Source organism: Cupressus sempervirens, chromosome 5, assembly GCF_028749045.1.
Source record: "Cupressus sempervirens isolate cs-2001-9-10 chromosome 5, ASM2874904v1, whole genome shotgun sequence".
NCBI classification, from domain to species: Eukaryota; Viridiplantae; Streptophyta; class Pinopsida; order Cupressales; family Cupressaceae; genus Cupressus; species Cupressus sempervirens.
The window spans coordinates 140,929,669-140,955,829 of NC_143122.1; the positions used below are offsets into that span (position 1 = coordinate 140,929,669).

A 26,161-nucleotide genomic window follows, 5' to 3' on the forward strand; every position below is an offset into this window, starting at 1 on the left:
ATCTTTGTCCTTTTATTTCTTAATTTTTCTTGGACCATATACCAACTTTTGCCAAATCAAACCTTTGAATATTTTTTATATTGGTTTGGTATCCAATCATCCACACTATAAAAATGAACCATGCCTTTTAAATTTCTTATCCAAAAATCATGTTTGCTACGTTTTACATATATTCAATATCTAAAAAGCACAACTCATGATTAAAAATGATATTTCGGTCAAACATTTTAAGATTTATATTTGAACACATAAATTTAAAATAAAAAATTAAGTTTTAATAGTAATAAACAAATAGTCATTACATACATTAAATAAAAGTGAACACAATTATTATTTTTATTATGCTATTGTTCAAATATTAGTTTTAGAAAATAGAATTCTAGTGTTTTTAAAAAGAAACAAACACATTACCTTAAACTCTCTACTATAATGTAGACTGATTAAATTGATTTGAATATCAGAATTTGTTATAGATAAAAGACTTTGTATGACCCACAAAAGATGGATATACAAATTTTAATATTGCACAATTATTATATTTGTGAGGTGTATGTCACCCTTGACATCAAACCCTAGTGGGTCACCTGCGAAGTCAAATGTTCTAAACCCTCTCGGTGAAGAAAGCATTATGAAAGGTCCCTCGTAGTCTACCGATTTTCATTCTAAAAATATAAAAAATATATAAACAAATTTGGAAGATACGTAAGATCTGACCTTTTATGATAAAAATACAAAAAAGAAAAAGAAGAGCAAACGCTCGCAGGTGCATGAAAGTGGCAGAACTCGCAACAATAAATAACCTCACAGAAACCTAAACGTTCCCCTTCCATTAAAAGTCAAGAAGTTACGTGTTCGACTCCAATCACCGCACAACAATCCCCGATTGTGCGGATACATTTTCCAACGTATTCTGTGATGGTGGAACCCAAATTCGTTCAGAATTTGGCACTCCGCGGGTTAGAGTTGATGCAGACGGTCATGGCTGCGTCCTCAAATCCTTCATTTAATGGCATCAAGAATATCATGTACGGCAGGAGCGGTAGCACCGCAAATGGCTTCAACGTTGTGATTACGGCTGTGGTAGGAGTTGCGCTGGCCGCTGCCCTCGGCGGAGCTGTCATTTACTCCAAAAGGTGAGTGCTTTTTCGCTCAATCCCGAAGATCAGATCGTTATGCATAATCATGTGAGAATTGCACACTAGATCATGTATAATGTAGATAATTGCAGTCATTACCTAGTACATTGAAATCTGAGGTCGAGCATATTGATTAGAGGGGGAAGATTTTGTAGGCAACATCATATGCGTTTTTGGATTCATAACCTAGCAAGTGGAATTCTAAGACAGTAGAACAAAGATTGGGGAATTTCTGGAGCTCACTTTCGTCATTTCAGAATCAATTGCTCAGATATTTGTGGTGATAAGCAAGTACACAGATTGCAAAATGAGGCGTGAAGCAAAGCTTGGAGAACTTGTTGGCATTAATAGTTACAATTATCAATATGGAGCTGTATCCTAGTAATGAAATCTTAATTCAAGACATTTGAATAAATTTTGGAGAAATTCGTATAACTATGGTTGTGGCGCACCTTACTTCTGGGTTGAAAGAGCGCTGATTTACTGAATCAGCGTGAAAAATGAAATCTTCAAATTACAGGATCATGATGTATGGTTTGATTACATGTATATTGGCAGTTAGAGTCTAGTGCATGAAACTTGAATTCAAGATAGTTGAACCAAAAATTGAAGAATTTATTGTGATTAAACTAAGATATTGGGCACAATCACACACGTCTATAAAGTCATAACCTAACACATGAAATCTTTAGTTAAGATAGTTGAATAAAATTGTCACAATGTATTTTATCTACTTTTGTGGCGGGCCTTGTGATTCTTTGCATTGTCATAGTAGGAGCTGGGTTAGTATATTTGTAAATGGTGAGACTTTTATATCAGATAAATTACAGAGGCATATTCAGGGATGGTCTACTGCTTGTAATATTATGTCAGCACTATTGACCAGTGTTTGGAGAGTTCATCATAACTGCAATTATGTAGTGTCTTGTACTTGTCATTGACATATGTAGAGTTCCAATCTACTATGTTTTGAAGAAACAAAACTTTCTAGGAAATAGGATCATAACAGTAGTCATAATTGCACAGTATTTCTATGATAAGGTAGTATATTTGCAGTATGAGGCACCATAATAGCAGAAACCAGCAATAATTTCTGCGTGGACCTGCCGGTTGTTCAATCTGAATTGGATTACCGGTTTCTATTCCCTTGCCAGCTCAATTCCCGGTTATTCAATCTGAATTGGATTACTGGTTTCTATTTCCTTGCCAGCTCAAGTCGAGAGGGCGATGTTTTTGAGAATGAATTGTTTTTTTTTGTATATTCACAGAAAAATCAATTTATACCGGTTGGTTGTAGAATACTTGATTTTTTGATAGAAGCCTCATCTTTACATTGCAGATCTCAACTTTTTTGGAGCAGGTTTATTATCCCCTCAGTAATGCTTCGATGAGTGATTGCACAAGTGTTTCCAGTCTTAACCTTGTACAATTAAACAAGAATTTGGAGAATATTTTACAACATCTGTTTTATTAGTTGTAATCATACACATAGACATGCACATGCACATGTACATACTCATGGACATGGACATGCACACAAACACCCATGCCCACACTCACACACACACCCACATGCACACACACCCACCCACACATACACACATGCACAGACAGGCGCGCACACACACACCCACACGCACACACCCACCCACACATACACACATGCACGGACAGGCGCGCACACAAGTACAGGTGTGCACATACACATGTACAAGCGCACACACAAACATGTACTGGTGCACACGCACACACACGTATAGGTGCGCACAAATGTGTACACAGACATTAGTCAATCTTAGAGATGTGTATGTGTGTGCGTGCGCACGCGCCTGTACATGTCTTTGTGCATGTCCATGTCCATGTGTATGTCATAATTATTCAAAATGAGATGTCTTGCAGTATGTATAAATATAAAAAGGTCATCAGTCTGCAAACATCTCTATGCTTGAAGGGTTTCACATACACATACACATACACATGCACATGCACATACATGTGCATAGACATGTACAAGAACACACGCGATAGAGAAATCTGTTGGTAAATAAATAAGTTTCTTAGTAAATTGGATCATGATATTAGGCTTATTTGCACAGTATCTGCGATCATAACCTGATACATGAAGTCCCCAATCAAGGGAATTATCCTAGCTTGGAAATTTCATTGCGCTTATGGTTGAACTTGTGGTGGTCCTTGCTCTGGGTGATGCCATAGTTAGAGTTCTGATTGCCTACATTTTTGAAGAAGCAAAGCCCTTTTAAATGATGACCTTTTTATATTTAGATATTTGCAGCTGTAAACTAGTATTTGAAACCTTAAAGTAAATACCGAAATATGATGTACATTCTTGAAAATTAGATGATTTTACTTAGTTGCCTTTTCCTAGCACATAATATAATTCAAGCTTTTCTTCCCCAGTACACCTCAAATAGAGGCAAGACATCCCTCAAATATTTTTAGTAACTGAGCAGTTAACTAACAAATAAATCTCTCAAATTAAAGCAGTAATCTGGTAGGTTAGAGGTAAGCACATCTGCATACTTGATCTAATTAGGTATTTGCAGTCGTAAATCAGTACTTGATGTAATACTGCTTAAACATTCCCTCATGCAGAACTGGGCACTACTGATGTTCAAAATGTCAGCCTGAATGCCATTCTGTTGGTCAAGGGTTTTCATTCTTAAGAAGACCATCTCTATGCTTGAAGGGTTTCATTTACAATACCGAAACACAATGTATATCCTAGGAAAAGATGATCTTTTCTTGTTACCTTTTTCTAGCACATTATTGAACTCAAGCTTTTCTTTCCCAGTACATCTTACTTAGGGACAAGACATCCCTTAAATGCTGATAATAACTGGGCAGTTAACTGACTAATCAATCTCTCAAATTAAGGTGGTAATCTGGTAGGTTAGAGTTTAATAGAACTGCGTACTTGATTTAACCAGATGTTTGCAGTCGTAAGTTAGTCCTTGAAACACTAAAACAAGATAATGGATTTATTTTAAACAATTAACTGCAAATTACACTTATGTTTGACTTACATTGGGAAGTTCAATAGATGATGCTCATTTACACAGATATATGCTAATAAACCGTAACCTAATGCTTGGTTTAAGTTCAATGCCATAGGCGGAGCTTTGATTAATTCTAGAAGATAACTGCATTTGTAAACTAATGAAATCCACATAAGGCATGATTACAGGGGTTTATTGGTATGATTGCATGGGTATATGTATTCATAAGAATATTGGATGAAGGAAACTAAAGGAGAAATACAATAATATTTCAAGGGGTTATAATTTGCAAAGGAAAAATATTCAGATTGTAATGCTCCTTTCTGCAATCTTAACTTAAATAGACCACTATCTTTACAACACATGTACTTCAAGAAGAATATCGTTCATCTAGATCATTATCATTTTTGAAAAAATACGAAAAGGAGAACTGTCAAACAAATAAATCTGTTCTAGACTTACTGGAGCAATTCAAGTTTTGAGGTGAGCAATTCCCACGTGATGAGGATAAACAATCTTCAGGATAAATTGCTACAGCATTCTGAGTATCTGATTTCCAACTCCCCAAAATGGTCATTCTGAATCCTTTATAATGGGAGAGGGTTTAAGAGAGAAAACGAGTCTGCTTGTATATATATCTTTTCTTATAATCCAATCACATTCCTGTATTACGAATATCTGAAGCTCCAACTGCATGCTATCTATTTGCTATTTTAACCAAGTTTCCAACTAAACTTCTAACCAAGGTTACCAGGAGACTGGGGTACTTGGAGACCTTGGAGACTGGTACTGGTACTGGTAAGACTAATTGTAAAAAGTAGGAGACGAGGGTACTTGGAGACGTTAATTGTTGTTTAATATAATTTAATAATTTCTAGAAAATATCATGACATAGAACTTTGAAAACAAGAATAGTGGTATTATAACGTTAAGTTTAGATAAACAAAAGTCAAAAAGTCATTGTGTTGAAGGGTGAAAGAATTCAAAACTCAATATATATTTTATATTAGATGCCAAAGGATATGGGATGTGTGACTATGAGAAATTTTGTATTGTTCTTCTGAAAATGGAGAAGGTTGGCATGGATTTGTCCCTGTAAGATACTTGAGAAGTTTGGAGATAGCCAATGGCTTCCATTATTTCCAACTATTGAGTTGATGTTATGCAAATATCTCTTATTACCATTTATGTGATCTCTTTAAATGAAGAGTTGTTAGTAGATCATAACACTACAAGAAAAGGAAATAATTATACATCATTGACAATTCTTTCTAGAGGCAATTAAGCAAATTGTTTGGAAAACTATAGTGGCTATCATTATCATTACTAACATACAAGTAGTAACGATTTTTAAGGGGTGATGATAGAGGATACAATTTAGGAGTTTTTATGATGCCTTATGCTCAATATTTTTGGTGGGAGGCATAAATTGTTGGTTGGGGGACTTTGGAGATGGCAACCAAAACCTCGTGCATCCAAACATGTTTGGGGACATCTCTAGTACCTAGAGACGTGTCTCCGGTACTGGGGGTCTCCGAGATGCGTCACAAGGTGTAGGAGACGGTTCTCCCGGTAACTATGCTTCTAACATATAGTTTCTTGTCAATTCTTTTGTCTGAAGTAGACTTATTTCCCTGCCATCTATTCACTTTCTATTTGTATCCTATGAGAAAATCCTAATCCTTTAATATATTTATTTTTCTATTTTACTTCCCTAATTTTGAGCTTATTAGTTATTACAAATGCATGTTAGCTTACATGTCCACCCTTAATTTTGCCCCCAATTGAGAAAATAGGGGTGGATCTGAAGTATATCGCGCTCCTCCCGTTATGTGTTTTTTGTAGGTAGCTCCTTATACTATGTTTGATATTCTATTAGAACTCTATTCCTTAATGTGTGTTATCTTGTGGCCCGGATAAGCTTTGGTAGCAACATCAATTTTTTTCCTACATTAAGGGGGAGGCAATAAGGTAAAATTATCAAATCTTGGCAATTGCATACTTTTGATAAATTAGATACTTGGGGAAGGGTTTGTATAGCAATGCACTCATAGTTGATTCCAAGAAATAAGCTATTTGCCTAACATGTTTGTTGATGCCCATATAATGCTAAATGTTTGTATTAATTGATGCTTTTTTTTTTCATGATTACATTATCATTTGCATGTCAAGTCAAGGGGAGTGAATGCATGTTTATAATTTCATAAAGTAAATTGACATTATATCACATTTACTCAATCTTTGTATTGGCAAAACCTGTCTTTCTAAAGGATAGCTTTATAAGCAATTTAGTTCTTTATTTCATGAAATTGTGTGTTCATTCATTTGAGCTCCTTCCTGTTAGTATTAATTTATTGGTCTTTGATTTAGCTTGTAGTAAGCATTCATTCATTTTCTTTCAATCTTTGTCTCCAGTTGAATATTTGTCTTTGTTTTATTAGTGGAAAGTTGAATTTATTCATCTATGCTTGATAGTTTATCCTTTCTAATATCTAAAACTTGCATTGCAGATATTGACTGTTAATAGGCAAGGCAAAAACATAGGCAATAAGGAACAGGCATATATGTGAAACCCTTTGTATAGCTTGAATTTTAGTCTAGGGTTTAGTTTCTACCATGTGTATTGTTTTGTTTTGTGTTGTCTCATGAGTGATGAATTTAAATATTAACAACATTGAAGAATCTTGAATGGTTTGTAGTACTTTGAAGATAGTTTTTGAAATGTATTCCTCCTAAATGTAGTCTGTTTATAAGGTTTAATCTAAGGAAAATGTGATCTCAAACTGCAAGTTTCCATTCTTAGTATCCCTGATTGGCTTGTGATCTCATTCTATTTTAACATCCTAAGATTGTCTCAGAGAGCTGACAAAAGGTGTTGGCTCTCAGAAATGAAATGCTGTACCGAAGGCACCTTAATACCTTGGATACTCTAATCTATTAATGGGGGTGGACTATATCCGGACAAAGTTGGAAATGTGGGGATGCCAACTGATACATGATGGGTTGTGTTATACTAATTATCAGCCAAATGTAGCTACTGAAGCCATGCAACATGTAGGTCGGTCAAATAATTTCACAGGTAGCTCTCCAAGCTCATGTTCACGTTCTTCCTCTGCCTGCTTGTTTTAAAATGAAATTTACTAGTAAAGGACAGAGTTGTATCAGTCAACAAGAAGAATCCTCATAAAAATTTGCTTGAGAATTTGGATCCCTCTCACTCACATTGGTCTGTGGTAGTCAGTTGACCCATAACTATTTTCCATGAAACCAGAGCAAGTCGATGTGCTGTATAATTAATTTTACTAGCCATAAAGCAAACATATTTAGTTAATTGGTCAACAGCCACTAATATGCAGTCCTTACCATTGACTTTAGGAAAACTTGCGATGAAATCCAAGTAAACAGATAGCACTTTTTACTGGGGATGGGAGATGGCTGAATCGATTGGGTACCCCTAACAACTCACAACTTATTGCTTTCGCATTGTTTAAAAGCTGCCACAAAATTTTGGACATTATTCTTTAAGACATTTCCATTTGTAGGATTTTCTAGTTGTTATGTAAGTTTGAAATAACCCGCCATGGTCATCTGATGGAGAAGAGTGATTTTCAATCACTACTTTAATCTGCTTTAATCTGTTCTTACCACTTTGAAGGTAGGAAGTCTAGACAAGGCATTGGCTAACATATTTTTGTCTCCCTTGCAATGGCGAATTTCAAAGTCGACTGTAATTTGTCTGTATGTAAAAATATTATGTTTTATCCTAATTGTAGATTGCCACAAACTCTATATTGTTTGAAGTTGGACAATGTTCACATGATTGCTACCATCTCTTTATCATAGACAGGTGCACCTGATTGTTATCATCTCTTTATGATAGACAGATAAGAACCTTTTTTTCTTATCTAACTTGTGGATTTCAATGTAATAACCTCTGCTAATAACATACAGAAAATAATTCAGAAAAATAATTGTAACCAAAATACAAACCCATAACTATTCTATTGAATATACATTTTTATATTATTTGTATATGTATTGAATTTGAAAGCCACCAGCCTGTCTGTCTTGCAATAGTGAATCTCAAAGCCACCTGTAATTTACTCAACTGATTTGATGGCCTGTATCTAAAAATGTTATGTTTTATCCTAATTGTAGATTGCCACAAACTCTATATTGTTTGAAGTTGGACATTGTTCACATGATTGTTACCATCTCTTTATCATAGACATGTTCACATGATTGTTACCCTTAGTTACTGGATATGTGCCCTAGAGGACGGATCTGGATTCGGATCTGATCCGGATCCGGATTCGTGCACGGATTTGGTCCGATCCGGATCCAGATTCGTGCCCGGATTAGGTCCAATCCAGATCTGGATTTGTGTCTGGATTCTTCCAGAAATTTCTTTTTCTGGTTATTTTCTTATAACCATAATGGCTTTGATTCATAGATTCATACCAAAATCATAGATTCATACAATGAAATGATTTAATTTTAGAATAGTATATTTCTCTTTTTTTTTTGTATATATAACGCTATATATATATAGATACATACATACATATATATACACACATGCATACACGAATCCTCCACGAATCATAATTTAGAAAAAGATATCATGAATCCACGGATCTGATTCACATGCCTGAATCGGATTCGTTTCACGAATAAGTAGCTAAGTTGTTACCAGATAGTTAAGAACCTTTTTTTCTCATCTAACTTGTGGCTTTCAATGTATAAACCTCTACTAATAACATACAGAAAATAATTCAGAAAAATAATTGTAACCAAAATACAAACCCGTAACTATTCTAATGAACATATATTCTTTTATATTATTTATATATGTATTGAAAAGTATACAAATTGTACTTTATCAAACTAATACAACTTTCTAAACATTCCCTTATGCAGAACTGGGCATCACTAGTATTTGAAATGTAAGTCTGGATGCCAGTTGGCTGCTTAAGGATTTTCATCCTCAAGAAGATTGGTCTTTATGCTTGAAGGGTTTCATTTGCAAGCTACAGCTACTGAAACATGTTGTCCATACTAGAAATAGGAATCATTTATTCTAGTTGCCTTTTCCTAGTGTATTATATAACTCAAGCTTCTTCCCAGTACACCTCAATTAGAGGCAAGAAAAATCCCTCAAATGTTAATGGTAACTGGGCAGTTAATTGACAAATCAATCTTCAAAGTAATCTGGTTGACTTGGTCTAACACCTAGTAAGTATCAGAAGAAGCTTTTTACTGACAGTTATGGACAGGTGTGATATCAACTCAAAAACAGCTTCTTTAATTGAAAGATTAAATCCTAATAAATTACCAACTAAGTTTCAGTGCTGTGGATTAAAAAGGCAATTCCAGAAGTTTTTCTTGCTTGAATTTGCTTTCCCTCAAGCAAGACAAGGCTGGGTTATCTAGGATACCAGTTAACTACCAAGCCCTCTTCACTGCACTAAGAACTCAATCCATCATATTTTCATAATTGCTTCTCTATCTGTTCATGCATTGACAGTAACCGTCCCACTTTCTTTTATTAGGGGGAACTTACAGCTCATACATCTAACTATTCTATAATGGCCATAAAGGTAGATTTGAATTTTCAGGTACACTTTTTTCCTTGTAAGATTGTAACTGAGGGAAACAATGTCTCCTACCTCAAAATGCCTCTGTGTTTGATGCTCATCAACATAAATCATTTGCTGATTTATTGCATGTTGAAGCTGAATGCATAAATGTATCTTTATCAAAGCTTGTCTACACTGCTCAATGAAGTCTTGTATTCTGGCTACTCGTGTCTCTGGAAGCATTGTTTCAGTGAAGGTTGGAGCCTCATATCCATAGAATGCTATAAAAGAGGACTTTTGGATTGACATGGTAGTAGAATTGTAGCAATACTCCCCTAGGTTCAACCCTGTACCCAAATAGGCAGATGATCAGTCACACAAATCCTCGCATATCTCTTGATCCATTCGTTCTCAACCTCTATTTGTCCGTCTGTTTGGGGTTGATACCTAATGCTAGGGTTCAGCTCTGTTCCCATGAGTTTGAATAACTCTTGCCAAAGAACAACCCAAAGAAAATATTTACTTCTTGATTCTTGAACTCATTGGGAATGGAGATGAAGTGTGCAAATGATCAACAACCACAAAGATACAGTTCTTTTCCCTTCTCAAGGCAAGCTTGTAATGAAGTCTAATAACATAGGTTCCTATATTTGCTTGACATTCTTAAAACTAAATAATTGTATTAACCAAATAAACAAATATCGAGAGTTTACTTAAGTTTTTAACAAATAAGCAAAGTCATCTAAATATAGATGAATAAAGATAAACTAGTTAAGACATTTGAAAAATAGAACCTAAATGACCATTAACTAAGACTCTAAAATAATGAGCTAAAAATAGCAAGAACCTCCTTTAATGGACGTTCTATCAACTACACCAAGCTACCTCTTTAACTTGACAAACGTTTCAATGTCACAGATCCATCTTTGACAAGTGGGCGGATTTAGTGACAATGAAGGTCAACATGCTTTGTTAATTCATGGAAGACTAGATTTTTGGCTAACCCTGGGACTCCCTGATTATCACAGATCAGGGGAGTAGGTTGTGCTTGAGGCATGTGCATGTCTACAAGCATTCGTCTCAGCTAAATTGCCTTACAAGCTGCTTTAACAGGACCCTGATATTTAGCTTTGTTAGAGGAGATTGATACCACCTGCTGCTTCTTACTTGTCCATATGACTCCACTTGTGCCCAAACTGAAAACATACCTAGAGGTAGAGTTTTTGTTGTCAATAGAACCTGCCCAATATGAGTTTGTAAAACCAATGAACCGTGGATATGTGCTTTTGCCCTAGAAAATCACAATATTAGGAGTGCCCTTTACATATCTCAGCAAATGCTTCGCTATAACCCAATTTTCAACTTTTGGGGCTATCATGAGGCGAGAAATGTAGCTCATGACATAGCTGGTGTCTGTAATGTTCCCGTCATAAAATAAGTGTATTTAATTAAACTTTGTAATAGGCCAATTGATTTAATTTATCTCGGTCCCATTTTTTTTTTTGTGTCGAAGTTTGTGTTGTCGTTGGCTATCTTTGTACACCTTCGGAATGGTTTTTCGATGGGTATTTAAGCATGGCTTGTAGGAAGTCTTGGGTATGCTTTGGATTATATTTCTTTGTACTGCGGATTCCTGTTGGAGTTCGGAATTGTTTGCCATTTTGTAAGTGAAAGATCTTCCCTATTTGGTCTGTGCGGTTTCGGTGGGATTCAACCCTCACCCTATTCCGTTTGTATACTTCTCAATTTAGTCTGGCAAATCGAAGCTCTATCATTTGCAAATTGATTCTCTTGTGATTGAATGAATAAGGTATTTCACCAAAATGTTGTGTTTTCCTTGCACTTCACTTTTCATTCTATTGTCTGCAAATTCCATCTTCATTCCACATTCTCTCTTTGCCTGTGCAACTTTCATTAATCGTACTGCTCTCCTTGTTCCACCGTACGGTCTTCTTGTATGGCTTCCCATTTTCACTGTAACACCATACGGCCATACGGCCCTTAAGGCATCACCTCCGTACACTCCTCTTCCAAACATACTCGTACGGCATCTCCTGATAGTCTACTGTATGTCCTAGCCATTGCCATCGTACGAACTCCAGTAGTCACTGTACGGGCTACCAGTTGCCACCGTACGGATTTCTGTGCAACGTTGTGAAACACCTCATCTTCCACCATACAAAGATATCCATATACCGTACTGTCTCTTCCCATTCCTGTACGGACTTTGCTGTTGGATTGTATCGTATAGCTAGCCCTTCATACGGACAGTAAATCTCACACCGTACGCCATCTCCCTGTCTATTGTGCAATAAGCCATATGGCCGGTCTTCTGGCCCTCCTGTGCACTGTACATCCTTATTCAAGCAATCTCCTGGGGAATTCCATGTTTTGAAACTAGAGAGACATTGGATCATTATAGTGGTATCAGAGCGCTTCGATCTTGCCAGCCTATGGACAGTGAATGAGAGTTTATAGCCGGAAAAGGACACATTCCGTTGATAGAATGGCGGACGAACGGGAACCGACCACTGTCAAACTTGTGGCTCTTCTGAGGGAACTTGCCAGGAATCAGGGATAGATCACTGATACCCAACGACTCATGGAAGAAACTCTCAAGAAGTTGGCGGAGACCAAAATAGCTAGAGAACAAAATGGTCATAGCGCGGACTTGGTGACGGGTAAATCAAACCCTCAGCCAGCGCGCTCTTGGCCTTCCATGCCGGCTTTTCCACCACAGACGGAGACACAACACGAAGGGAGACAACCAAACTTCGAAGAGATGAGAGAAGAGTGGAAGAATGCAAACCTTGAAGAAGATATATCATACAAAGACTACGCAGATATGAGAATGAGATATTCGGGAGGCGAAAACAGAGGATACTTTAACGATGATCTTAGGAGAAAGTTGAGTAAGGTGAATTTGTCTCCATTTGACGAATTGGGTTCTATATCAGCACAAGCGTGGGTGATGAAAGTCGATACCTACTTCCAGCTGAATTCTATGCTAGAAGAAGCAATCAAATTTGCCACGTTGCACTTGGAGGGAGTTGCGCACGAATGGTGGCCCCATGACACCATCACATTAGGACATGATCAAATGAAGACATGCGGAATTTATGGAGAGATTGATAGAACGATTTGATGGGAAAGATCCCGAGCTCAATCTCAAAGATTTGGCGCAACTGACGCAAACTGGATCGGTAGATCAGTTCATTGCAGAGTTTCAAAAACTTTCTGTTTTGGTCACAGACATTTCCAAAAGGTGGTGGGTCAAGCTCTTCATGGACGGACTGGCAGAACCGCTGAAAGGTTGGGTGAAGGGATTCATCTGTCTACCCTGTCGAAAGCAATCAAGGCACAAAGTATAGCATCGTCGTTGGCATCATCCTGATCCTCCCGAAGTCACACACATTCGAAACCGCTGACGTTTTCGAGGGACAAACCTCCGCCCTAGAAGCCGTTGTTGGATGAAGCTACCCGACAGGAACTCCAAAGGAAGAAATTGTGTTTCAATTGCAAGGGACCATGGGAGCTTGGTCACCGATGCCTCGGGAAAGGGAAGATTCACCACATTGAGGTCGTATCCGATGATGAGGACGAACATGAACAAGAAGAAATGTCGGCTGAAGATAACCAACCCTACCATGACACCAACATCAATCTGAACCGTACGAAGAGAATTGCCTCTCTGGTACAGCACAGAGGAGCCATTACATTGGTTGACAGCCCGAGGTGCATAGTTTTTCGTGTACGGGGTACCCTGTAGGGACAAAGGGTTAGTGGTGATGTTGGATAGTGACGCAACTCTAAATTTCATCAACTCATCCTTGGTAAGACAAAGAAGTCTCCCTACAGAGGTGCACGCAGGCTTTTAGGTCAAGGTAGTCGAAGGGACTTTCCTGCCCTGCATGCATCTTGTTCCTCAACTAAGCATCACAATGGCAAATCACATAGTAACTGAGGACTTCTTCATAGTGGACTTGGCAGACATGGAAGTTATTCTTGGCATACAGTAGATGGAGACCTTTGATGAATACACCCAGAGTTTCAAAAGAATGGACTTCACTTTTGTGGTTGACGGAAAGAAGGTCGTCCTCTGAGGAATGGCGAATGAAGGTCCGAAGGAAGTTTTTGCACATTGGATGGAGGCAATCTTTTGGCACGATGATGCTGTGTGGGTTGCGCATTGTTTCATCCCGGCGAAACCTATAAAAGGGCAAAGAACGCCTCCATAGGATGATGAGGTCCAAGATATTTTGAGTAGACATGAAAAGGTTTTCATGGATATTCCTCCTGGCATACCACCGCACCGAGGGTTTGAACACACTATCGAGTTGGAATCAGGGGCAAAGCCAGTCATAACCACACTGTACTGCCACCCCAAGAAATTCAAAAATGAGATCAAAAGGACAATTTAGGAATTGCTAGAGAAAGGATGGATCCGTCCTAGTTCCAGCGCATTCGCATCATTTGTAGTGTTGGTCAAAAAGGAGGACGGGATGATGCGCATGTGTGTGAACTACTGCGCATTGAACAAGAAAACAATAAAGAATAGGTATCCCATTCCAAGGATAGATGAGCTGCTAGATGAACTGCATGGAGCGGTCTATTTTTCAAAAATAGATCTCTGTTCCGGATACTATCAGATCCAAATGAGAGAAGAAGATGTGGAGAAAACGACTTTCCGCTGCCACTACAAACATTATGAGTTCCTGGTCAAGCCGTTTGGATTGACCAACAAACCTGCTACATTTCAATCATGCATGAACCGCATCTTCAACAAACAACTGCGTAAGTATCTATTGGTATTCTTTGATGACCTTATTTATAGCTAGACATGGGAGGAGCATCTAAAGCAACTGAATGAAGTTCTGGGTATCATGGAGGAACAGTCCCTATTTGCCAAGTAGTCCAAATGTGAGTTTGGGATGACAGAGATATTGTACTTGGGGCATGTTGTCAGTAAATACGAGGTTCAAGTGCATCAGGAGAAGATTCAGGCTATTCTTGACTGGCCTCTCCCAAAATCACTTATGGACCTACGAGGATTCTTTGAACTGTGCAGTTACTACAGGAGGTTTGTTAAAGGATTCTCTCAGCTTAGCACACTTTTAACAGATTTGACGAAGAAGGGGTCATTCTAGTGGAACGAAGAGACATAACTCATCTTTGAAAAGCTATAAAGGGCCATGAGCACTTGTCTCGTACTTGCACTACCTAACTTCACTCGGCCGTTCATTCTGGAGTGCGACGCATCTGGGGAAGGCATTGGAGTAGTACAGATGCAAGACAGACACCCCATTGCTTATGAGAGCAAAAAGCTTACACCAACAGAACGCTTGTATTCCATCTACGACAAAGAAATGTTGGCCATCGTGCATGCACTAACCAAGTTCCGACAGTATCTGGTAGGCGCCAAGTTTGTTGTTTGTATGGATCACAACAGTCTGAGATATTTCCTAGAGCAATGAGACTTGAATGAAAAACAACAAAAATGGGTAAGAAAAGTTCAGTCTTTTGATTTTGACATTGAATATGTAAAAGGAAAGAACAATGTTGTTGCAAATGTCTTGTCCAAAAAATCCACCATCTGCTCGTTAGTCCAGATTTCAGTTGACTGGAAGGCACAACTGTTAGTGAAATATTCCAAGAATACAACTGCTTGTGAAATAATGGATGATCGGTACTGAGTGGTGGATGATATCATATACTATAAAGATTGGATATACTTGGTGTTAGAGTCCAAACTAAAGCAAAAGATCTTGAAGGAAGTACACGACTCACCTCTGGCTGGACACCTCGGTTTCCTTAAAACTTATAGAAGTCTTCAGGAGAGGTTTTCATGGAAGGGACTAAAAGGGGATGTGTTGCAGCATGTAAGAGAATGTACGGTCTGCCAACAGAATAAGTCTGAACACACTTTGCTTGCCGGGCTGCCACAACCTTTGCCGATTCCTGAACATAAGTGGGAAAGTATATCAATGGACTTCATAATAGGTCTTCCCAAGGTGAACAGAAAGGACTATATCTTTGTGGTGGTTGACAAGTTGACAAAGTATGCACATTTCTTCGCCATCCCCTCAGACCTTCAGGTTGTTCAAGTTGCCGATTTGTTTTTTAGAGAAGTCTTTCGCCTGCACGGGTTGCCGCGAAACATCGTCAGCAATCGGGATGAACGATTCGTTAGTATCTTCTGGACATAATTGTTTCGGATGGCAACGATAGAATTATCACCAAGCACGAGTTACCACCCGTAGACGGACGGAGAAATTGAGATTGTGGAAAAATGGCTTGAAGGCTACCTTCGGAACTACGTCTCGGCACAACGAGTGTGGGTAAAATGGATCCATTTGGGGGAATATTGCTACAATACCATGTATCACATGTCTATTGGGATGGTACCATTCAAGGCTCTGTACGGGTACGAACCCCTCTCCTTCATCAACACAGTTCTGGGTGACAATCGTGCTCCAAGGTAGAGGGACTAGCTTCAAGAGGGGCAGGACATACTGAGGAGTTTGAAAGAAAACCTACAGCAGGCACAAAATCAACAGAAGATGTATGCTGACAGACGCCGGAGAGAGAGGAGTTTTGAAGTAGGGGATCTGGTATATCTCCGGCTCCAGCCATATCGACAGTTTTCATTAAAAGGAACAGGGAGCGAGAAATTGAAGCCACGATTTTATGGTCCCTATTGCGTGGTCCGTTGCATTGGTGAGGTAGCGTATGAACTGGAACTTCCAGAGGGAAGCTGCATTCATAATGTCTTCCATGTTTCTTGTTTGAAGAAAGCCATAAGGCAAAACATCACAGTTGCTACCAACCTTCTGCCACTCAACGAAGAAGGAAAACTCATTCTGGAACTTGCTGAGATCCTCGAAGTATGCGAAAAGACCCTACGGAACTCCATTGTGAAGGAATACTTGGTACGCTGGTGACACCTACCGTTGGATGATGCAACGTGGGAAGGCGAGCACATTATCTAGCACCTAACACTGCAATTGCTTGAGGACAAGCAAATTTTGGGACGGGAGGACTGTAATGTTCCCATAATAAAATAAGTGTATTTAATTAAACTTTGTAATGGGCCGGTTGATTTAATTTATCTTGGTCCCATTTTTATTTTTTTTGTCAAAGTTTGTGTCGCTGTTGGCTTTCTTTGTACACCCTCGGAATGGTTTCTCGACGAGTATTTAAGCACGGCTTGTAGGAAGTCTTAGGTATGCTTTGGATTATATTTCTCTATATCGCAGATTCCTGTTGGAGTTCGGAATTGTTCGCCATTTCGGAAGTGAAAGATCTTCCCTATTTGGCCCGTGCAGTTTCGGTGGGATTCAACCCTCACCCAATTCTGTCCGTATACTTCTCGGTTCAGTTTGGCAAATCGAAGCTTTATCATTTGCAAATTGATTCTCTTGTGATTGAATGAATAAGGTATTTCACCAAAATGTTTTGTCTTTTCCTTGCACTTCACTTTCCATTCTATTGTCTACAAATTCCATCTTCATTCCACATTCTCTCTCTGCTTGTGCAACTTTCATTAACTGTATTGCTCTCCTTGTTCCACCGTATGGTCTCCTTGTACGGCTTCCCATTTTCACTGTATCACCACACAGCCGTACAGCCCTTAAGGCATCACCTCCGTACATTCCTTTTCCAAACATACCCATATGACATCTCTAGACAGTCTACCGTATGTCTTGACCATTGCTACCGTATGGACTCTAGTCATACAGCTAGCCCTTCGTACGGACAGTAAATCTCACACCATACGCCATCTCCATGTCTGCTGTGTAATAAGCCGTACGGCTAGTCTTCTGGCCTTCCTGTGCACCGTACATCCTTATTCAGGCAATCTCCTATGGAAACCCACGTTTTGAAACCAGAGAGACATTGGATCATTACAATGTCAGGTCTAGTGGCAGTGAGATAGATGAGGTTTTCCACTAGTTGCTCGAATGCTGACTCATCCACCATCAGTGGATCTCATTTGGCTGAAAGTTTCAGCCCTTTCTCCATAGGTGTAGATGCTGGTTTGGAATCATGCATCCCATAACATCAAAGATTGGTATCGTAAGAGATTGGGGGTGTGTTATTTAACCTTTTATGCACATTAGGAAAGTGAAAGAGGGACCTTCAAGCATAACCTTCAAGAGAACTCAAATTAGATTAGCACAACCCAAAGTGGATTTAGGTGCCAATGCTAAACCCAAGTTCTTTCAAATGTGTATACTAAAGGATTTCCTTCAATGGTTGTTCTTTGTCCTTAATGTTATGGACTGATTGAATATGTTTTATTAACACAAGTTGATTGACTAAATGTAATGTAAGTAAAGTAGAAGCATATTTGACAATGAAGCACATAAAGAGATCTAATTTTGATATACCAAAATAAATGCCATGAAATGACACAGAGGAAATCAAACTGACTTTGAGGGCTGGTAGAGGAAACAAATCAGATATGAAAACGGACTGTCAAACTGCAACAAATATAGAAATCGAGCCGAATCTGGAACCTACAAGCTAGAATCTGTTGACTTTGAAAATTCGGAAGCCTCAGGAACAGGTTGACTTCTGGGATTTAGGTTGTCTTGGGTACAAGTCACAGTTTACCTATACCTGTATTGCACAAAAAATTGAGAATTCAAAGTTCTGACAGAGATTGTAATCCTAAATCTGCAATTACGGATTCGGTAGATTTGAAAGTCCGCAAATCTGCTCCTACATGCAAGAAAAATGGAAATTGTTGGGGGGAAGAGGGGTTTGCCTTGTCCAAGTCCCCATTTAGGAATTAACCTTGAAATGTAAAAGCAAGACAAATGCAAATATTCACCTCCCTTGTCAAACCTCTATTGATGGATTCAAATCTGCTATCCACAAAGATGTATGAATGCTTGTATGTATGATGTAGGATGTCTTCAACAAATGCAATAGATCCCTTCCCATACCTCTATGGATGGATTCAAATCTGCTATCCACAAAGATGTACGAATGCTTGTATGTATGATGCAGGATGTCTTCACAAATGCAATAGATTTTCAAGTGCCAAATCAAAAATCCTTGGATGTAAGTATGCTTGAATGGTTGAATGCTTGAGTGCTTGTACAATGTTTATGAATGCAGATCTCCTTCCTTGATGGCCAACTCCACTATTCTTAATGAAGAAAGAAGCTAGATCTATGGAAGGAAATGTATGCTTGATTGAATGGAATGAGGGCCTTTGATGAATACTTGCTTGAACCTTTGAATGCACCTTGATAACTTGCTTGCAATTGATGGAATGTATCCTTTCTTTCAAGTTGATTGAATGAAAAAATGGATTATGAAATGAAGTGAATAAGCCTCAAAATTGAAAGGGCTAACTGCACTGGGCAGGAAAGAAATAAAAAACCCTGAAATGGGCCCGAAATCCCACAAACAAAACCCTCTGGTTATAGGTTGACCTCAGTGTATACCAGGGAGAGTTTTTGCATGGGAATCATCTTGAGGATCTCGAGAGTAGAAAAGAAATGGTCAAAAAATGAATAAAAAATTGAAGGAAAATGCAGCAAATCAAGCACAAGCACAAATGCATCCGTGCCTAAGAAGTCTTTGAGCTTTCAAATTAATGGGTGCTAATTTTTAAGACAGTATACATACAAAATTTATCCAGCAAACTTTTGGCATACTATGACAGAAATGAGGATGGAGGTTTTTGTTTGCTAAACCTTGACACCTAGTCAATAATGGAGATGTCCCAAATTGGTGCTGTCAAAAATTTGACAGAAATTTTGTTTAACGTGCTTGACCAAATGTGCTGCATTGCTAGTAATGATGAGATCATCAGTATATATGACAAGAATAAGAATCTCACCACTAGCATGCTTGACAAATAATTTAGAATCAGAAGGACTTCGCTGAAACTCTTGAAATCAAATACTTATCAATCTTGATGTACCATACTTGGGGGCCTTGTTTGAGGCCTTAAAGAACTTTTACCAATTTGCGAACCTGGTGTTCTTTACCTGCAGCCTTAAAACTTGGAGGTTGAGTCTTATAAACCTCTTCCTGCAAATCACCATTGAGAAAAACACTCTTAACATCCATTTGATGAATATGCCATCAAAACTGAGCTGAAAGGCTGAGGACAACACAAATGGTACTCATTTTGGCGATGTGAGTGAATGTCTCCTCAATGTCAATGTCCTCCTTTTATGAAAATCCTTTGGCTAATAACTGTTCTTTAAACTAATCTAGTGTGCCATCAACCTTATACACCCATTTTTGGCCAGTGGGCTTCTTCCCTAGTGGATGATTTGACAACACCCAACTGTTGTTTTTCATGAGACTTTGATGTTCATCTTTCATACTTTGTTCCAATTCTGGCATGCCCTTAGCCTTTCATTGTAAAAATTGCTAATGCAATTTTGCATAAATTGCAAAGTTGTCAATGAGCAACTTTTTGACAACTTTTGCAATTTTGCAATTCAAGCCTCCAACCTCGACCAGTTTGTTTTCAAACCTCATAAAATGAACCTAAAACACCTGAGGACCTCTTTTGAACACTTCTTGCTTCTTTTTAGGCATTTTTCCATGTTTTGCCTTATAGAGCAATTTTGAGCAATTTTTGCCTATCAGGACCTAATTGACAAAAATTGACTCACACTCCAAATCCTACCTATCCACACCTCCTAAGATTAACTTGGGACTTTATATGTAGTCCTTATTCTCTAAATGGTTGGTTAGACCATTTACAAACCAAGAATGAGTTAGGGTTTCACCTTTACCCTTAGGTGCTCTGCACCACTTTATGGGTCAATGAGTTTTTTTTTTTGAAATACATATCCACTTGAAAATGCATCCCATATGTCCACTTGGAATAATTTAACTGGATTGCATTGAATGGATGCGCCTTAGCATGCTTGTCTTATAATCCTTGTTTCAATTCCACTTTACAACCCTCTCATCATTGGAAACTTCCTCCTTGAGATGTTCTGACATTGTAGTAGTTGAATCCTTTGTATCTTCACCTTCATTTTTTAAGATTCTTTGTCATCTTTATTGTCATAGTGACCATTGACATCTTTGAATCATTTGTCTTCTGATTTTTGAGGGCAAATGCTGAATCATGCTTACCAGGATAACTTTTCTCTCAAATTGATTCATTTTCTTTGCAAAAAAGGTTTATCCTTGTGCCTTAGGTTGCGACTTGAGTAAAAGAAAAAACTGAAATTTGGCAATTCTCTCTGAAAATCACAGATTTTGGGTGAGTTTGTAGACCTGGAACTGAAACTTACTAATTTGTAGCCTCCTCCATCATTTATATTTAAACAATCTGGATCATGTACTGCATTTTTTCAGGTTGTTTGAACTTTCTTTTCTCTATCTCTGAGATCACTGCCATAGGTAGCAGACATTTTCAGACCCTTCGTTTGAAGCAATATGGTTCACTATCACTTGGTCTGCAGACAACTGTTTGTGATTTTATTTCTTTAAATTTGTAATATCATCTAACAAGGATCTGATCTTGAATCCTCAGCACTATTTGGACTCCCTGAAGCACTTGATACTTCTATTTTCCTATGTTCTCTGATTCCTGGGAAGGTATTTTCAAATTTTAGTTTGATACCCCTGCGACAATCAGAATCAGACTTAAAAGAGATTTGATTCTCGGGCCTTGAATGCCTGTGAAAATCAGAATCAGGCTTTAGGAGATTCAGTTCTCAGACTTTGAACGTTTGACCCTTCCTTCAGTATTGCTGGTGAGAACTTGCCTTCAGCCCTTGGTTGATTAATGGCCTTGCCTTAATCAACCAACTTTCTTTGCCACCTCTTGTCTTTCAGTCTTAAATCGACTTCTTGCATTGTATTTCCTTTTTTTTTGTTCAATAGCTTTCTAAAGGGTTTTGGGCTTTTTGATTTATAGGTCCACAATAAAAGATTTTTGCCTCTTTAAAGTATTTGCCACTTAGAACATTGGAGCTTGTGCAAACTGACTTTTATTTAATTCCTCTTTTAAATCTATCCTCAAACTCGCATAAGTATTCATGGTGGAGATTTCTATTCATCAAGAGTAATCTTTGTTATCATTTCTCTTGTTCCTCAGTGGAGATTCGATCTCTATAGGGACAAACTAATCCCTTAAAAATCCATTTCATTTTCTTATTTATCCATCATAGGGGAAATTCGACCCCAACAAGGGCAAAACTTTACCCTCTCTTTTGCTGGCCAAGGGGAAAACCAATCCCTATAGGGACAATCTTGATCCAAACACTTCATCTCTTCATTCACTCATCTCAATCCTCAAATGGAAAATCACTTTCTATAAGGGCAAGTGGAAATTCTATGGGTATATGGACAAGTGGAAAATCCTTGTCCGTAAGGACAGCTTGGGTCCCTTTACTGTTCAAGTGAAAATTTTGGCTTTATGGGGACAAAGAAGAAATTCTATTGTCATAGGGATTGGTGCAAATTTCATGTCTATAAGGAGTTTCCTGTTCCCCTTTGAAACTTTTCTAAGTGTCATCCCAGTGAAGAAATGACCCTTCTAGGGACAGTGAAAATTTCATGTCCATAGAGATTTTTTATGTTTATTTTTCTTTAACTTTTTGGAAGTGTTAGGCCTATGGAAAAATGACTGTCATGGGGTCTATTGCATTTTGACTTTGTTGCTCATGCCCTAGAGTAAAAAATGGGTTTTCATAGGGACAAGTGGGATTTATCAACATGATTTTCACTTGTTTCTATAGTGGAAAATTCATCCTTATATGGACTTTTGGCCTTTTGAACTTTGTTTTTACTTGTTTTTGTCCTCTAGGACTGTAAAATCGACCCCTATAGGGACTTTACACCAAGACTTGGAAAATCAATTTCTATGATGACTGTTGCTGTTGGTCCAAATGTGGTGGAAAAATGACTTCCATAACGACTTTGCACTCTTCTTGAATGATTTCATCATTTAGTACAAAATAACAATTAAAACATGGAATTTAGACACCTTGAAGACCAATTGACTAGCCAAAATTTCCCAATACTTTTTTTCACACAAAACTAGACGGTTGCATAACTTGACCCTAGGGATCGGGACCACACAATTTTTATGACTTGTCCACACCTTGCAACTCTAGAGACCTGAAAAGGTTTAAGCATTTCTCGATGTAAATTTGAAGAGTTTGGAGCTCAAATTGATGCTCTTACTGCCCAAAACTCTAAAACTAACAACCAACAAACAAAGATGTGAGTTTTGTGACCACTTCAACATGTTGGATAAAACACTTAATATTCCAAGATGAAACAACAAATAGCAAATCCTCTCTTGAATAAGGAAAGCATAGATGCTAAAGCAGCTAAACATATGATAATGTGTGATTAACTAAAACAACCTCAAGGCTCCTTCTAATCATGGACTTAAGTCAGTTTTGTGCTGTGACATGCTGGCAATCACTTAGGGACTTATGCTGTTTATTCAATGAATATCAACTTTGCAAATGCAAATGATGGCTCTTCAACTACTTCTAATGAAATATATTGCAAATGGGAATGGGATCAGAGAAATCTAACAATGTATGAGACTATTGACGGTGAGGTGAGACTCTAACTAGTCCTTGCTTTGCCAAACCAAGTATGCAAAGTAGAGTGCTTGCTTCTAGGACGTGTTGATGATTTTCATATTGTCGATACTCATTCGAATACCTAGTGAAGGCACAATTAAAAACCCAATGCACCATGCATATGGGACTAGATGCCCCTCAATTTACAAGAAACATGGCCTACCTTTTCTTTGATGCACACACAAACTCTAACGTGAGGTGCGAATGAAATATTTTCTATGAACTTTAGAATTTCTGATTTTTTTGACTAATGAGAAGCCTCTCTCTCCACAGCAATGAGATGTGATTACTGCTAGAAAAGTATAAATCGCTGCCTTGGGATGTCTGCAAAAGCTATCACTGGGAACAAAAGAGGAAATCACTCCAAAGAATATTGTAAGTGCAAGTGGTTGATTTGTTCTTTAGAGAAATTTTGGATTTCATGGGCTGCATAGGAATAATTTGATTGTCAAGTACAAGATTTATCAGCTTGTTTTGGCAAGAGATCTTCCAATTAACAAGCAGTGTCAATCTCAAGCACTATCATCCTCAAACCAATGGGCAATTGAAAATTTTGATCAAATAGATAGAAGGTTACTTTTGAGGAACTATGTTATAGGACAACAAACATCATGGTTCAAGTAGCTACACTTCGGGAAATATTGCTACAACTTTAATGTTTCCAGTTATCACAATTTTCCTAATCTGATCAAATTTTCAAAACTTCAGCTAATAGGAGTGAATGTAATCAACTGCTTTCTTCAGGGTCTGCAGTTTGGAAAGTTGGACAATAGAGTAAAACCTGTATTCTGGTTCAGGGTTTATTCATGTGCTGAAGCTCCACTCACCATAGCAGCTTTCCCATCTAAAAATCCCCGTTTATTAGAATCACGATAACCAACCATACTGAAGGCACTGTGGGTCGCATGCCAAAGCACCCAGAAATTGTATTCATCCAATAGACAGTTCTTGTGTAAAAAGATATCTGCGAGACACCTACAGATTATGAGTTTGGAGACATAAGTAGCCGATTTGCTTTAAAATTGTCCATTAAGTCTGATTTTTTTGGGTTGCATGTTTTCTGCATGATGATATGATATTATAGATTTTAATGACGTCCACGAGACTAAAGTAGTCTATGGGACCCATGCAATCACCCTCCCGAGTCAGGAGCAGAACTAGTCAGTTGTAAAGTTTTGGTTAACTTGTCTCTCCTGCTCTGAAGTTTGGTAATCAAATCTGCTGCTCTCTTTACTTGATCTTCCTCGAATAAATAGTCGAAGTCCTTGTTTTGCAGTATTTTTGTATAACCAGATCTGATGTCATTGTAAGCCAGACACTCCTTGACAAAGTGCTGCTCTTTCTCAGCAGTTCCCATATTACAAAATAAACATGTTCTGTCTGCCCACTCTTCCTTTGGAACTTGCCACCGACCAGTTTCACATCGCAGCTGATGTGAACTAGTTCTAAGTTGTGCCATCAACATTTTTGCTTTCCAGTTAATAGGTGCTCTTATATAGGCCTTTTCATCATGACTAGAAGTGGGATTAAATTCTTTAATGTAATAAGATTTTTTCCGCCCTATGTGTCTTGTCCACAGAATATTGTGGAATTTTTCATTGACAAACTTCTTTATTTCTGTAATGTTATCCGGGCAAGTTTGGATGTTGATATCCCATTTTCGCATCCATTTGTCATTTTGCTTCATCCATGTGCTTTTCCGCCTCACAAGTTTTTCCTCTATGATCAATTTGGGCCAACAATGTGTTTCCAGACCTTGGGTTTTCTTTAAATAGCTTATCATCCGGACCAAAGCAATGGCTTCTAATGGAAAGGAACCCACCTCCGCCAAAAGGATCTCATACGGAACTGTGGTTTTGACTTTAATATTGCATGTGATGAAGTGTTTTTGAATTCTTTCTACTTGCCGCCATTTTTGTTCGGACATACTACCTCCCCACACTTCACATCCGTATAGAATAACCAGAGTGACCAGCAAACCAAAAAGAGTTTTCATGGTCATCCAATCCCATAATTCTGCGTTTCTGCACTTGTTTTGTAAAGAGTATAACGCCTTCCAGCCCCCTTGGATCCTTTTTGATCTGCAAGTATCCCAATTGAGTTTGTTATGAAAATCGATTCCCAAGTATTTGTACTCTTCCACAATCTCAAGTGGGCTATTTTCAAACAGAAACTCGTCTTGTATGCCCTTATTCTTCTTCAGTGAGAAGATCATAATTTTGGTTTTGCTAGTGTTAACTTGCATTCCTACTTCATGACAAAATTTTTCTAGTGTTGTCAAGTGCTCTTTCAAACCTTTAGCTGTTCTAGCAAGAATTATGAGATCATCTGCATATAAGAGCAATCTTATCACAAAGTGGGCCAGCTGCACCCCCTCACCATTGGTCTTGTTTATCCACTCTTCTAACTTGTCAATATAGAGCCCGAATAATGTTGGAGATTGCGGACACCCTTGCTTAACCTCGATGTTGCTGTCAAAATCTTCTGATAGCCCTTCTGTCGTTCTGATTTTAGCTTTGATCTGCTCATATAATCTGTAAACCACCGACCTAAGTTCTTTAGGAACTTCCAACTCTTCCATTCTATCCCATAATTTATTACGTGGCACAGTGTCGAATGCTTTTTTAAAGTCCACGAAACAACAAAAAACCTCGTTCCCCGGAGTGTCCCAAACTTTCTCAATCAAGTGTCTAAGAGTGATGCCGTGATCTATAGTAGAGTGTTTCGGTTTAAAGCCTGCTTGCCCTTTTGCACGTCTGCCTTCTGTTTCGGCCTAGTTGCTGATTTTTTGTTCTACCAAGCTGCCAAATAACTTGCCAAATAGTGGATTGATCATG

At 38.2% G+C, this 26,161-nt stretch overlaps 1 protein-coding gene across 1 annotated transcript in view; it reads left to right on the top strand.

Annotated features, from left to right (window-relative positions):
- The first annotated feature begins 714 nt into the window (after positions 1-714).
- The window catches only part of LOC149554892 (rab GTPase-activating protein 22-like), a 37,696-nt gene continuing 12,249 nt past the window's right edge, over positions 715-26,161 (top strand). The window contains exon 1 of the mRNA XM_089828903.1: positions 715-1,133. Coding sequence (XP_089685029.1) covers positions 916-1,133 — 218 coding nt within the window. The 5' untranslated portion in view covers positions 715-915. The remainder of the gene's footprint in view (positions 1,134-26,161) is intronic.